General features: G+C 39.7%; 1 protein-coding gene across 1 annotated transcript in view; it reads right to left on the bottom strand.

Moving 5' to 3' along the window:
* kcnh8 (potassium voltage-gated channel, subfamily H (eag-related), member 8) overlaps positions 1–15,913 on the bottom strand; it is a 110,359-nt gene that overhangs the window by 46,246 nt on the left and 48,200 nt on the right. The window contains 2 exon segments of the mRNA XM_047384298.1: positions 14,257–14,414; positions 14,517–14,754. Of these exon segments, the coding sequence (XP_047240254.1) occupies positions 14,257–14,414; positions 14,517–14,754 (396 nt within the window).

Genomic DNA, 15,913 nt, shown 5'->3' with positions numbered 1-15,913 from the left:
TTTGCCTTTTGCATCAAATTCACAAACCACATTGGACTAAATACATACAGATGTAGAAACATTGATAAATTCCAGCAGATGGGGGCAATCTGTGCCTATTTTACTGTCAAATTGCAGTTTTTAACCACAAACACAAAAGATACTACAAAGTGATCATAGTGAAAGAGTGAAATGTTTTACTTTATTGTTAATTAAATTAGCAGGCAGGGCATAACTCAAAAAATTAAGGGTTAGGGTTATGCTCATTATCACTGTTAGAAGATATATCTGATAGATAATCTGCCTTTACTCTGACATAAGTATGTTGTGAAGTAAGTGCACATGCGTAAAAAAACATTACATTAACAAACAAAAAGTTGACATTCATTAGAATGCTCTCTACTGTAGTAACTTGTTTCATTGTAATGTAATTGTATTGTAAAGAAACAGCAATATATATATATATATATATATATATATATATTTATTTATTTATTTATTTTTTTTATGTCTTTGACAACTAAACAGTAATCTGTGGACGTACGTTAATTCAGATCCTATTTGCATTGTATCACAGACCCATCATAAGTTCAGAGTTGTGTGTGTAGATAGGGGAGGCTTTTCATTCATATTTATGCAGATGGTGCAGTTTCATGAGCTTCTGAGACATCATCATATGGATAAATGAGACAACACTGAAAGTTCTGGCAAGTAACATCAGCTCTTTGTTTAAATAAAGCTTTCTAATAAAGAGCATTTTATTTACAGTTAAACAAGAAAATGCATTTCTCTTCTAGGGTTTTAGGTTGCATCTAGCACAGGTTGGCTTGAATCTGGGCAGGTTAAATAAAATGTCAAGCCATATAAAGCGGAAAGTGTCAGAAAGCCTGATCTCAGTCAAATGTCATGAGTCCTCCAACAAGATAATGACCAAGAACAAAAAGCTAAAGTACAATTTACTCTTGTGTTTTAGCTGAAACATGGGCTGGGAAGAAATGACCCTTCAAACTTGAGACAGCTGGAGCAGTTTATTAATAAGATGTGAGCCAAAATACCTGGTCCAGCTGCGAAAAACTCAGAAAATGACAGAAATCACTTATCTGCAGTGACTGCTTTAAAAGGTTGAACAAGAAAATATGAAGTTATGAGTTACATCCTCTGTCCGCAGGCCACTTTAAATACTACTATCAATTTTAAAATGATAATATTTGCATGTCTTCATTATTATTTGTTTCAGACTACAATTGTCAGTTTTACATTATTTCAATACCCAAAACTGATTGTTTTCTAAGTTTTCTATGTTCTATTTCTATGGTATCAACAATTTATCACTCCCACTTGATTTTCCTCGTCATTTCATGTTACGTTCATGCAATCAGAAATTCACTTATCAACACACCCATGATGAGATGCTCATCCAATCATGTGCTGCGCTTGATTTCGCTTGTCCAATCGGTGAAGGTGTTGGACAAATGCCTTAATTTAGATACTCCTACTCTGTCTGCAGAGGTAACTACTTGGGCCATTTGTGCAATGCAAGCAGCTAAGTTTACAATGTTCTTGCTCTGAGTGTAATTTACATAAATATACATAAATATGGGTGGATATTTACCATAAATACCTGAAAAATGCCTTTTTTAAATATGGGCAAACTAGGCAGAGAGACACCAATCGCTTGGTGAAAGTATTTTAGGAGCAGATCCGCCTTTGTCTGTTGATTCAGAATTGGAAGGAGGTTCAGCACCCACAAATACCAAGGTGAATTAGCATGTTTGGGTCTGAGGATTGGAAAAACAAATCCCTGAATGAAATACATAAATCTACTGCAAACATGACCCCTTACTGCCAGTTTGTCTTGGACTGTAGTTTTGCCCAAGACCAGATTGTGTAAACAAGTTTTCAGATTTCATGACAGGATCTTCAGATAACTTGATAATGGTATCAGTCTTGAAATGTTTATCTATGCAAAGAGGCTGCAAACAATAGGAAAAATTCCAGTAAAATTAAATCTTTTTGGATCAAAGATTTTCTGACTGCCCTAAGGAGGAAGCTCATTTCAGCCGCTTGTATCCGGGATCTCGTTCTTTCGGTCATGACCCAAAGTTCATGGCCATAGGTGAGGGTAGGAACGTAGACCGACCGGTAAATCGAGAGCTTTGCTTTTCGGCTCAGCTCTCTCTTCACCACAACGGACCGGCACAGCGCCCCCATTCGTGAACAAGACCCCGAGATACTTAAACTCCTCCACTTGAGGCAGGAATTTCCCTCCAACCTGAAGAGGACAAGCCACCCTTTTCCGGTCGAGCTTCCTCCGTAGGGTGGCTGGGCACTCCCTTAGAGACAAGGTGAGGAGCTTGGTCATCCGGGAGGGGCTCGGAGTAGAGCCGCTGCTCCTCCACATCGAGAGGAGCCAGTTGAGGTGGCTCGGGCATCTATACCGGATGCCTCCTGGACGCCTTCGTCCGGAGGTGTTCCAGGCACGTCCCACCGGGAGGAGGCCCAGGGGACGGCTCAGGACACGCTGGAGGGACTATGTCTCTCGGCTGGCCTGGGTACGCCTTGGGCTCCACCCGGAGGAGCTGAAGGAGGTGTCTGGGGAGAGGGACGTCTGGGCGTCTATGCTGAGTCTGCTGCCCCCGCGACCCGGTCCCGGATAAGCGGAAGACAACGAGTACAAGTACGAGATTTTCTGACTGTCTTATTCAAAAGAAGAAGAAATGCATCAACTCAAAGACCAGATTGATTCCCAGTGAAATATAGGTTAAGTGTAATGACAGTTGCTTTGCCTCTAAAGCCTCTGCAGTATACCACTAGTCTCTGCTGCAGCTGGACCTGTTTGGATCACTGCTAACTCTGCTTGGTCTGTATGGGCTCCAGCTGCTCTGTACATGGCTGCTGCTTCTGCTGCCAGTCTGGTCTAACTAAATTTTACTCAGCCACGCTTCACTCCAGCCCATCTGCCAGGCTCTGAAAAAATTCATATTCACTTTCACAGAAACAAGGTGCTGTCTGCAAGACTCCACAGTGTTCCTCAGGAATCCTTTTCAAACTTCCTGGCCAGCCATGGCCTATTTGGATCTGCTTAGCATAGCTATAACCTTAACTGAGAAGCTTTTTGAATTACATTAAAACATCCCACAAATATCAAGTTTAACTTTTCTGCATTCCCTAGTGATTTATTTAAATTTCCAAAACTAAGTTTTGACTTCTTTTTCAAGAGAAATTTAAAATATTCACCAGCTTAAAAATATATTTTTGGTCAATCTTTTCTTCAAGATTTTGTCAGAAACTGTATTACCTCACCTGAATACCCCAGAGCAAATAATAGCTTATTTTTCTATATTCTCTGTTAAACGTTTTAAACTGACTTTGGCACTACACCATACAAGACACAAAGTATATCATCACAATCCAATGCATCCTGCCAAAAGAGACCTTGCATTTTAACATATCATTTCACTGGTTTTGACAAAGTTGCATTAAAATAAGTTGACCTTTCAAAGCAATATGTCCAATTCTCTTGCTAGGCTCAGTCAAACATGTAAATGACAGCAGCAGAGTGCAGCCACTTCCTTTTTAGATATGATAAATAAGCACAAATCCAACTTTTTAAACAAACTAAAAGACAAAAGCAGCTCAGACAAAACAATAACTTTTCAACTGCTACCTGGATCTTTAATTAGAACTTGAGAAATGGTTGTACATTTCTACAGCTTGATCTATATGAAGACTTTTTCTGATGGAGGACCCTTATAAAAAATACTAATTAGAACAATCAGGCACTTACTTGTAGGAGTGTTTGTTTGGTTTCTTTTTTAATTTATATCCTCACCGATCTGAATTATTTAATCAAGCTACTTTGGCTGATGTCTCCTGACACTTTATGATTTAGACAGACAGGTCTTTTTAACCTAAATTCCAAGTAATGTCTGTCTCAATGCAGCTGCTTCTCCAGTCTACATTCTTGCAGAAGTAATCACATCCCTTCAACTTTTTTCTGTTTTGTCACATTACAACAATTTATTTCATTGCGATTTAAAGTACTGCATAGTTGTGAAGTAAAACGAAAAGGATTCATGGAATTTTTGACATCAAAAACTCTGAAATGTGCAATGTGTCTTTGAATTCATCCCCCTTTACTCTGATTCGACTAAATCAAACACACTACGACCAGATGTCTTCAAAAGGCACTTCACTGGTAAAGAAAGTCCAGCTCTGTGTAATTTAATCTCAGCATAAATGCAGCTGTTCTGTGAAGACCTTGGAGGTTTGTTAGAGACCCTTAGTGAACAAACAGCCACATGAAGACCATAAAACAAAGCAGATAGGTCAGTTGTGCAGACGTTTAAAGCAGGGTTGGATTACAGACTAATATCCCAAGATTTAATCATAGAGCACTTGTCAGTCAATTATCTAAAAATAGAAGGAGTATGGCATAACTACTAAGACATGGTTGTTCACGTAAACTGACAGGGTGGACACAGCAGAGCGTATCTCAAAGAAATAACCAAGAGGCCCACAGTAACCATAGAGGAGCTGCAGATTTCACCTGCTCAGGAGAGAGAATCTGTTGACTGGGTAACTATTAATAATTTCCCCAAAAATCTGTCCATTATGGAAAAGGGGCAAGAAGATAGCTATTGTTGAAAGAAAGTCATAAAAAGTCTTGTTGTGGACCCAGCAAACATGTGAAAGAAACCTGAACCTTTCAGCCTAAATGAAATTGCTGTATGTGTTAGGAAACAAACAGGGCATATCACTCTGAATGAATGATTCTCACAGTGAAGCATGTTAGTGCCAGCATCATGCAGAGGGGATGCTTTTTTTCAGTAGGGACAGGGAAGCTGTTCAGCTGATTAGAGGGTGCAAAAGGCAAACATCACCATTTGCCATAGTTATACAACAGACAAAAGCAGTTGTCCTAAACTGAGAAAAGCATTATAATGGTGCAAAGATAAGAAAAATTGAATTATGGTGCGCTCAAGTGCAGATATAACAACTCATAGAACCGTAAGCATGGAACTTATGGTTAACAGCATTACAGGTGATTTTAAATCATTGAACCACAGAACGAAGATGAGCTAATGTGAAGAGTTTTATCAGTTGTTTGTTCAGATGTCTCCAGCATGCGTTGTGGTATTTTTTACTGAGAGAAACAAAGGACAAGCACAGCACGACAGGTAATAAAGCCTCCTACTGAGCCAGCGGGAGAAGCTCCATGTCTCCTCCACCATCTATCACCACTCTGAATCCCACCTATGGAGTGAGCAGGCTGTGCCACATCCCATTCTCTCCCAGTAGCATGACAAGCATGCAGTATAATGTACCAGGAATGCATCATGTAAGACTTATCTTCTTCAACTACCCTCTGTCACGTCTATCCCACCCTCTATTAATACCTTCATTTCCTTTCGCTTATCAGTGTGAAATTTACTTTTAGCTTCCTGACTGCTTTCTTCTTCTGTGCTTTTAAGACTGCATCTACACTGTCAAGACTTTAGAGAAACTCTCATTATTTCTCACCCTGCAGCCATGCCTTTAGACATACAGGTGTGCCAAAACAGCACTATGGGTCAAGTTTGTTTTTATTTATTCAACAATTGTAGCTGTATTGGGCCAATAAACCTTGAATTGGCTAATACTTTTCTCCAGACCCAAGGGACACAACAATGTAAATGTAGGATTCAATATGTTGGCATCACTAAAGCTGCCCTCCCTAAAACATCCTCCATCGATAGCGGTGTATTGGTCACATACTAGAGCTTAATAACAATCTTATTTTTTATTTCTTTCCATAACCAATACATAAAATCCCTTTCGTTGCCTCAAACCAATCAGAGTATCAAACTATTTTCTTACTGAAATGTTGCAGTGAAATGGTAAAATATTTAAAACTTATCATTTATAAATAATAATAATAAACTAGAAACCTGCAAGCAGCTTTGAAGGCCCTCGCACCCCTCAGCGCAACTCGGGCTGTTGAGCGACCGCAGAAGCCTGACATCGCCTCCTACACGCCACATACGATGACACCGCGTCACTTCAAGTGCCAGTAGGTGGCACTTTGAGCAACATGTCATATTATCTTCGGTCATACAGAGTCTGGCAAAAAGCATTCAAAATTTCGAGTAAATCTGACCTTCCAGATGGAAGCTGCACTCACTTGTTTGTTTGTGGGTGGGGCTAAAACGTCATCATCAATTGACTGTGTCAAAATGTCCATCATTAACTCATTATCATGTATACTACATTTCAAATGGATCCGATGATGTATGAGGGAGATATAACCCTTGAAGTGTCCTTGGGGGCGGTATTGATCCAAATTTAAATGTAATCCAATAGAGCTGTTTGGGGGCTGACAAAGATCAAGAATATTCAGTTTGGAGTGAATCGGACCATGCATGTGTAATTTAGAGGCAAACGTATGGCCGTGGCGTGACATCATAATACGCCATGCCATCATAGCCACACTCTCCAGCTAAAGCAGTAAGTACTGGCGACTGTCTAAGACCATCATGTTATCTGTTACTTGGGACAGTTTCACATTGATTAGGTGAAGAACATCAAACACTGATTCTGTAAAGGAAAACGGGACACTTTCTGTTGTCAGGGGGCGGGGCTTCGATGATGTCAGCATCTGACCAGTGAATATTGTTCAGGCCTAGAGGCAGATCAATACCAGAAGGTTTCATTTGTCTGTGACTTTCCTTGTAGGAGCTATATCAATTTAGTGCTTTATGGCGAGGAGTAATATTTTGAGGCGTGGCCACGCCCACACGCTTTCATGTATCAAAAAGCTTTTGATAACTTTTAATCCCCAATCCCTTAAGAGTATACTGAGTGATTTTGAAGTCTGTAAGTCAAAAGCTGTAGGAGGAGTTCGCTCAGATATGCTTGCTAGAAACGGTCAAAACTGGGTCAAAATGGCAACTTCAATCCAAAATGGCCGACTTCCTGTTGGGTTTGCACCAATGCTCCAATAGAGTTTTTTGTAGGTCCTGAGAAGTTACATATGTGTAACAAATTTCAGATTCCTCGGTCAAAGCATGGCTTGGGGCTGATTTTTTCTAATTTTGTAGGGGGCGCTGTGGACGAATTAGGCCACACCCACCAAATATGTCATCAGATCTCTGTTGGGGACTGAAGAAGGATCAATCACATTGAATTTGTTGCAGATCAGATGATCTATGTGGAAATTAGAGGCAAACGTATGGCCATGGCGTGACGTCTGAGGGGGCGTGGCTTTGATGATGTCAGCATTTGACCCCATAGGATCGCCGGGAACACGAAGGTCCTCCTTCATGCCAACTTTGGTGTGATTTGTATTTTCTTTGGGAAAGTTATTGCAATTTTTCACTTTCGGCGTGAACGCCAAATTCGTGCCATGGCCACGCCCCCTAAACATGGCCGAAAAGTCAGGATTTTGATCACTTTTAATCCCCCGTGCCTTAACTGCATGTTGACCAAATATGAACCCGATAGCTCAAAATCCCTAGGAGGAGTTCGTTAAAGTTCGAGGTGAGTAAAATTGAAAAACGGGCAAAAATTGGCCTTTGACCCAACATGACCGACTTCCTGTGCGTTGTAGGGCATACCCCCAAGAGACTTTTTTTCTTGGTTTGAGGAGCTCTAGCATTGTGCCGAATTTCAGATCTGTATGATTTACGGTTCGGCCTATCTCACGTTTGGGGGCGTGGCTAAGTTGTTTGGTCACACCCACTGATGACGACATTAAGGATCAATAATTTTCGTTGGGGGACAATTTTGGGTGAAGTTTGGTGACTTTTGGGGTATGGCAAAGTCCCCGTATTGCCTCGCAATGACCAAACGGAATAAAGAACTAGAAACCTGCAAGCAGCTTTGAAGGCCCTCACACCCCTCAGCGCAACTCGGGCTGTCGAGCGACCGCAGGAGCCTGGCATCGCCTCATACACGACACCGACGATGACACGGCTGCACTTCAACACGTCATCACTAAGTGGTACTGTGAGCAACATGTCATGATCTTCGGTCATGCAGAGTTTCGGTCTGGCAAAAAGCATTGAAAATTTGGAGTAAATCGGACCTTCCAGAAGGACGCTGCAGTCGCCTGTTTGTTTGTGGGCGGTGCTAAAACGACATCATCAATTGACCGTGTCAAAATGTCCATCATTATCTCATGATCATGTATACTTCATTTCAAGTGGATCCGATGATGAATGAGGGAGATATAGCCCTTGAAGTGTCATAGGGGGCGCCGTTGAGGCAAATTCATATGTAATGTAATAGAGCTGTTTAGGGGCTGACAAATATCAACCATATTGAGTTTGGAGTAAATCGGACCCTGCATGTGTAATTTAGAGGCAAACGTATCGCCATGGCGTCACATCAGATTTCACCACGCCGCCACAGTCACACCCTCCAGCCAAACCTGTCAGTACTGGAGATGAAGTTAGATCATCGTGTTATCTGTCATTGGAGACAGTTTCATGTTGATTAGTTGAAGGAGATCAAATATGGCCCACACTAAGTGAAACATGACACTTCCTGTTCTGAGGGGGCGGGGCTTTGATGATGTAAGCATCTGATCAGTGAATATTGTTCAAGGCCGAGGTAGATCAATCCCAGAAGGTTTCATGTCTCTGTGACTTTCTTTGTAGAAACTATAAGAGTTTCGTGTTTCATGGTGAGAAGTCAGATTTTGAGGCTTAGCCACGCCCACATACTTTCATGTAGCAAAAAGCTTTCGATAACGTTTAATGCCCAATGCCTTAAGACTATGCTCATTGATTTCGATTTCTGTAAGTCAAAAGCTGTAGGAGGAGTTTGCTCAGATTCGACGTGTGTAAATGAGACAAAATGGCGGCTTTGATTCAAAATGGCCGACTTCCTGTGGGGTTTGGACAATGTGTCCAAGAGACTTTTTTGTAGGTCCTGAGGAGTTACATAAGTGTACTGAATGTCATGCACCTCGGACACAGCATGGCTTGGGGCTGGTTGTTTTAGTGCTCCTAGAGGGCGCTGTTGAGCAATTAGGCCACGCCCACCAATTTTATCACTGGAAATCTTTAGGGGGCTGGACCAGTATCAATCCTATTGAGTTTGGTGGCGATCGGCTTAGAAATGTGGAAATAACAGGCAAACGTAAGGCCATGGCGTGACGTCTGTCATCGCCACGCCGCCATGGCCACACCCTCCCGCCTAAAGTCTCTGTGTTCCAAACCAACTGAGACCATCTTGTTATCTGTCACTAGGGACAGTTTCGTGTTGATTAGGTAACAGGGGTGAAATAAGAATTCGAGCGATCACAATAGGCCCTTGCAGTTTTCCTGCTCGGGCCTAAAATGATTTAATCAAGGTAAATATTCGAGTTAATCATATGACTTCTTTACATTTTTTTCATCATTACAAATTGGCCTACAATGATTACATATTAACTGATTCTGACTGCATTTAATTGGATTATAACTTGATTGACCTGAGTGTTTGTAAAATGAGTTAATCCTAACTGAACTGAACTGGTTTGATTATACAAAAACAGGGATTTTTAATTTGTTTACTACCATGCGCCCAGTGTTTTAAGGCCTTTTCCACTATTTTTCAGTGGGGTTAAAGTAAGAGGCCATTTTGAAAATCAATGTTAAAAATGTCATTAAAGTGATCAGGACTAGTTAAGGAACCACCAAATGTCTCAAAGCCTGCCGCACAATTGAAATGCAGCGTGGAAGTCTGCGATGAATTTAATGCAATCTTACCATGGAGAGGGTGCCAACCAAAAAACATTTAAGAATGACTGCAAGGTACAGCATCCCCCATTAACCAAAAATGTGAAGCCATCTACAAGAAGGGACAGAGCAGACTGTACTTCTTGAGGAAGCTTAGGTCCTTTGGTGTTTGCAGCAAGATGCTGCATATCTTCCATAAGTCTGTTGTGGAGAGTGTGATCTCTTCTGCCATCATCTGCTGGGGAAGCAGCATCAGAGCCAGGTACTTAAAAAAGCTCAACAAGCTGATAAAAAAAGGCTGGCTCTGTTCTGGGGACTCCTCTGGAACCTCTGGAGAACATTGTGGAAAGACGGATTCTTCATAAAATGAAGAACATTATGGAGAACCCTGAGCATCCTCTTCATGAGACTGTCCTACAACAACACTGTCTTCAGTCAGAGGCTTCTTCAGATCTACTGTAAGACGGAGCGCTACAGGAGATCCTTCCTGCCCACAGCCATCAGCATCTACAATGGCTCTTTGAGGAAACCTTCATAATATGAGCTATAACAACATTTAATTTCCCTTTGGGATTAATAAAGTATTTTTGAATTGAATTGAATTGAATTGAATGAACAAACAAATCTCTTTCTGGAGAAAGGTTTTATGTTCAGATGAGACAAAGAATTAACTATCTGGCCACAACAATAATGTACAGAAGGGTCAAAGTGAGTCTTTAGGACCTGATAACACTGTACTATCAAGCATGATGGTGGCAGCATCATGCTGTGGGACTGTTTTGATGAAGGTACTATTGATGGACACAATTGGGTTTTCCAACAGGACAATGATTCTAATCACACATCCGAACTGGTTTTCTGATGGATAAAGTCAGCTCAATTAACCATCCTGAATTGCAGAATCCTCTGCCACATTGAAAATATTTAGTACATGTTTTAAAGTATTGTATGTGCCAGGAAACCAACCAATTTAAATTCAAACACATAAAAAACTGATTTAATAAAGTAAATTTTTTCAGTCATATCATATGACATAATATTACTGGCAACCATATGACAAGCTTTTTAATGGTTACAATAAACAAATATTGCCTCCAAAAACCATGTGTGTGCCATTTTCAATAACTATGTGGGTGCCATTTTCAATGGAGATCTTTAGCTAAATATTAGTTGAGGCGTACATCACTGTGCAAAAGTATTTGCCCCTTACAGATTTTATTTTGTTTTTGCTTTTTTTTCCACCTAAATGTTTCACATCATTAAACCAATTTTAATATCAACGTAATTTTAACATTAAGCTGTCAGTTTGAATCATTAGAGAAAGACAACCGTAAGTCTCACCCTGTCAATAAACAATTTACAATATATAAGTGAAAAACTGCTTTACAGTAAAAAAAAAAAAAATGGGGGAAAACAACTTCGGGTGGCATTCATTTTTATGGCAGGCTTTAAAACATACAAGGAAGAAATAACAAAATTCACAGATCAGAGACGGATGGCTGGTGCTGATGCCCTGTGGCTTATTGTAAATGAAACATTGCTTCAGTTTTTGAACATAACATTGTGAATTCTCCATCCTTGAAGGGGAGATCACGCAGAACCTTCAGCAATTATACCCAACATCCCTGTTCTCCCCAGTGGCAGTAGACGTTCCTATGGCCCAGTAGCCCTACACATAAACCCTTTTCCACTGGGTATCAGTGGTATTTCCATTAATAGATTCTGAAACCAAACTGGTACCTTTGCCTGGAGCAAAGCTTGCCTTCCTTCAATAGTTAAAAACAACATGTTTTTCCTTGCCTACCACCACTTTTCCTGTAGCAAGTTATTTCAAATTAAAGTGAACAGAATTTTAAAAGCTTCTTAATATTTTTAATTATTCTTACATGCCACTCTAATAGCGGTTTAGTAAAATTCATACAGAATGCAGAGATTATAAAATCCTTAAACAATACTTAAACAATACGAAAGAATGGCTCTCCATGTGAATTGTAGGAATTTCTCTGTTACTAAATACTCGACAGTCAACTCTTAATGGTATTATGACAAATGGGTTATCTGACTGCATTGTGTCAGGCATAAAGTTTGGTGGAGTTATGCTGTGGGGCTGTTTTTCAGGAGTTGGGCTTGACTGCTTAATTTCAGTGTAAGGAACTCCAAGTGCTTCCGCTTACCCAGACATTTTGAACAACTTAATGCTCTTTACTCTGTGGGAACAGTTTGAGTAATTTAGTTCCAACATGACTGTCCACCAGTGAACAAAGTAAGATCCATAAACACATGGATGAGTGAGTTTGTTGTGGAAGAACTTGACTGGCCTACACAGCCCAACCTCAAGCCGATACCTCTGGGATGAATTAGAGTGGATGTTACTTAAGTTCATATGTGTGTGAGAGCAGATGAGCAAAGTCTCTATGTATTATTGTGTAAATTCATGTAAAACCTGAACATGGGCTGATCTGTGGTTTTGTTGCATGTTCGTTTACAGCTTAGCTTTAGGGTTGCCACATTGTATCATTGCTTTACTTTTAATAGTTTTTTTAGTTTATTCCCACAAAAATCCCGCCTTGTTTTCTTTGCACCTGATCTGGCCTGTTTCTGTTCACATTTCACATGAACTTTCCATACTGCAAAACCTCTTCTATTAACATCCTTATCCTTTATTTTTATATGAACTGTTATAGGTTTCCTTCTTTGCAGCCTCCTTCTTTGTATATTTGATAAAGTGCCTATTTATTCTAAATCTTTTGGCCTCTTTTCCAAAGTGTGCTCCTGGGCCCTCTAATTAGAAACCATGACTGCATGTATCATTCAGAATTACTGCTGCCTACACAGATGGGTAAGTTGGCAGTGTGATCTGCACAAAGATCTCCTATATTATCACAGATGTTGGCTTTTAAACTCAGTTTAGGCTCTTAAATGTCTTGAGATTGAGTCCATCTTAAATGAGCCCTATGGCCGAGAAGGTGCAATAATTCAGAATTTGGTTTATAGAATATAATATTTTCCATTTTTTATGTTACCGCTTTAACTCTCAACACTTAAGATTGCAACCAATTCACATTTGCCTGGTCAAATGTTCTTAATACTTTGACCATAATCTCAGATTATAAAATATTTAAATTATTTGGTATAAAAGCTATTTTTGATTTGTATGAATAAGTCAACTAAGCATCCACACAGTCTTTCAGAGCTGTGCAGTACACGCTGGGTCAACATTTCTTCTCTTTTTGCTTTTTTGTCAAACTTAATTGTTTCTAAGAATCAAAACATTTTAATATCGACCAAAGATGATGGGTGTCTGATGGCAGATTAGATTTTGAGGCCTCGAGTTGGGCTTGGAGCACTTTTTAAGCCAAAGCTATATGCTGAAAGTGACAAGAAAATGCAAAAGTCGGAGTTGTGTGCTTAAAGGTAACAATGCCAAATGTGGGAAACTGAGTGTGCTGTTTAAAATGTTTATAGAAAGGGGCTAGGTTCATAGTTCATTGGGAATTCATTTACATTCTGCTTAAAATTCCTCCAGATCAGTGCACAGATTTGTTATATTTGATGTGGGCCTGGTTGAAATAAAATCTTCCTTTGTTCAGCTAAGACTTTCAACAGAGTTCAGTGTGCCCTAGAGCATAGGGATTTTAAAAGTGACCAAATCCCAATTAAATATTGAATCACTAGTGATTAACCACATGCTTTGGAAAACTATATTCAATTTCACTGGCCACCCCCATGAGCCTATTGACCAAACAGAATGTGTCTGACAACATAAAGTAGGCTAAAAGATCTCAAAAAGCTAAATATCCAAAGAGTTAATCAAGATATTTTTTGGCAAATACGGTCTGGACATGGAGAACATTAAAGCTGATCCATGCAATGAATGAAACTTCCAGATCCAAACTCTTTTAGGCAACCTGCCTCTCCTCAGACTAACAAACCGTATATAGATAAAGTCAGCATCATAAATACAAATAATCCTTCTGATTATAATAATTATAACAATTAATCTAATTATTTATAAGGACTGGATGCCTGTGTGCATCCTCCCAGTACTGCCTTTTGTTGTCTAATGTGTTTTTTGATTCACTCTGCATTAAATAAAAAGCAGCACGCAGCAAAGTCAAAACTTTTTTTTTTTTTTTAAATTAGGGACCAGAAAGCAGAAACTTCTAAAGGCAGCGATCAAAAGCTCCTTGTAGTGCCATGTTTTGACTGGCTAATATCTGTCAACCAGGGGTAAGACACAACTCTCTTCCTAATTGCTCCAGATTTATTTCATCCTGCTCTCAGCTACTCTGAAGGGGGCCACGTTTTTGACTGAGGCAGGACAGAAAAAAGTTTTAACGATGTGGGGCTGATCGTTCGGCTCAAGCACAATGCAGAATCAATATGCCAAATCAAAAAAAGACTCTGGGGCAGATCTGGGAAAGAGCACAGTTGATAATTCTTGAAACTGTGTTACTCTTCTCAGGGACGGTACAGTTAAAGGCTGCTGTTACTGGGTAAACACACTTGCCTGTTTTTAATTGAGACAGAGCAGAAAATAAACGGGTCAAACAGCATCCAGTTGGTTACTTACCACGCTGACTTTGACAGCATAGAGCAGGTCAAAAGGCAGTGCAGCCACCAGGTCGATGATGAACCATGTTGTCAGGTAATGGATGCATATCTGCCGAGCATCAAAGATTACCTGGCCGGACTTGCTGACGAAAGTGGTGCGAAAATTGAAAATAATGTCTGGTGTTAGAAAACAAAAAAAAGTAAGAGTTTGGTTATTCTAAAAACTGCACACAAAATTATCAATAAACAATACTAAATGGTTAATGATCTGCAACCAACCTATGATGAAGAGAATCTCCACACCAATATCGCTGACAGTGGTGCTGCGGGTCAGATCATCATCATCGCCAATAAAACACACATTATAGGGCACTGTCACAGCAACGTAGAAGGTGGCGAGCAAAATCAACCAGTCCCAACCTGCTTTAAATGAGCTGTAGTGAAGCAATATAAATTTGGACTTCTTGGCATCTGCAACCTTATATTCTGGTAGAGCAGGTGGGTCCCCAAACACATTCTGAACAAGACAAGAGAAAATGATTAATATCCTTTTTTTTGTGTTGAATTGGTAATAACTACAGAATTCAACATGTAATAATACTCTGTATTGTTTTGACGAGTTATTACAGCAGCACATTATCAAGCAAAAACATATTGAGGTCAGTGTTTGAATTGGCATTGCTTAATAAAAGAAACCAATACAAATAATCCAGATTCCTGTCTTAAACTCCTTAAAGGGAATTTTTGTTTTTGTTGAGGTGGGGCTGTATGTACTAGGAATATGCAGTCAATATCTTACCTGCAGCAAGCAGAATAATTTTAACTTGGAAAATTTATTAAAAAGTACCATGTAAAACAACTCGACCTCATAACTTTACTTCCTTACTTGGATAAGATCATTGTTTACAGTGACACCTTTGTGTATATGTGTTATGATTTGGGGTTGTTTGGTTTTTGGTTTCTGGTTTCTTCTTATGTTTTTCACAGTTAAGGTTTTGACTCGTTCTTTTGTTATTATTATTCTTAGATTTTGAATCACGCTTCTGTTATTTTCCCGGTCATGCTTTAGTTTTGTCGTCTTGTTCATGTTTTGCCAAGTTTGGTTTTGTTTGTATATTAGAGTCTCTGTTTTTGCCGCAGCCACGTTTTGTTCTGTTTGTCAATTAAGTTTATTCGGTTCACCTGTCCAAGTTAATCTGTCTCCTTGCTCCACCCGGTTTTCACTCCATATATACACACCTGTTCAGTTAGTCGTCGTGGAAACATTTCTCATGTCTTGCTCTCATGCTCATGTCTAGTTTTCATGCTCAAGTCTTGTTTTTTGATCATGCCATGCCTGTCTTGCCTGGCCGTTTGTTTTGTTCCTGCCTCCTGCAGTGAGTGAGTTTTTTTTGTTATTAAATCTTTTGCACTTACTGTCATGCTGCCTTCTGGTCTGCATTCTGGGGTCCTATATCTCACAAACCGTAACAATATGTGTGTTTTGTGCTCTGAGGTTGTAATTCACACTTCCCTTGTAGGTATTTTACTTATTCTTTACTTACTAAAAACAGACACATATATGTAGACACAGGCTTTTTAAGATATATTTTAAATGTACAAACAAATACAGCACATCTCTCTGTTATTGAACTTTTCAGTACATGATCAGGGTCAGTAACATAGTCACAACTAAT

The sequence above is a fragment of the Girardinichthys multiradiatus genome, chromosome 13 (assembly GCF_021462225.1).
Source record: "Girardinichthys multiradiatus isolate DD_20200921_A chromosome 13, DD_fGirMul_XY1, whole genome shotgun sequence".
NCBI classification, from domain to species: Eukaryota; Metazoa; Chordata; class Actinopteri; order Cyprinodontiformes; family Goodeidae; genus Girardinichthys; species Girardinichthys multiradiatus.
Note: the sequence above shows the minus strand (reverse complement) of the source record. Positions and strands in the feature narration are given on the sequence as shown.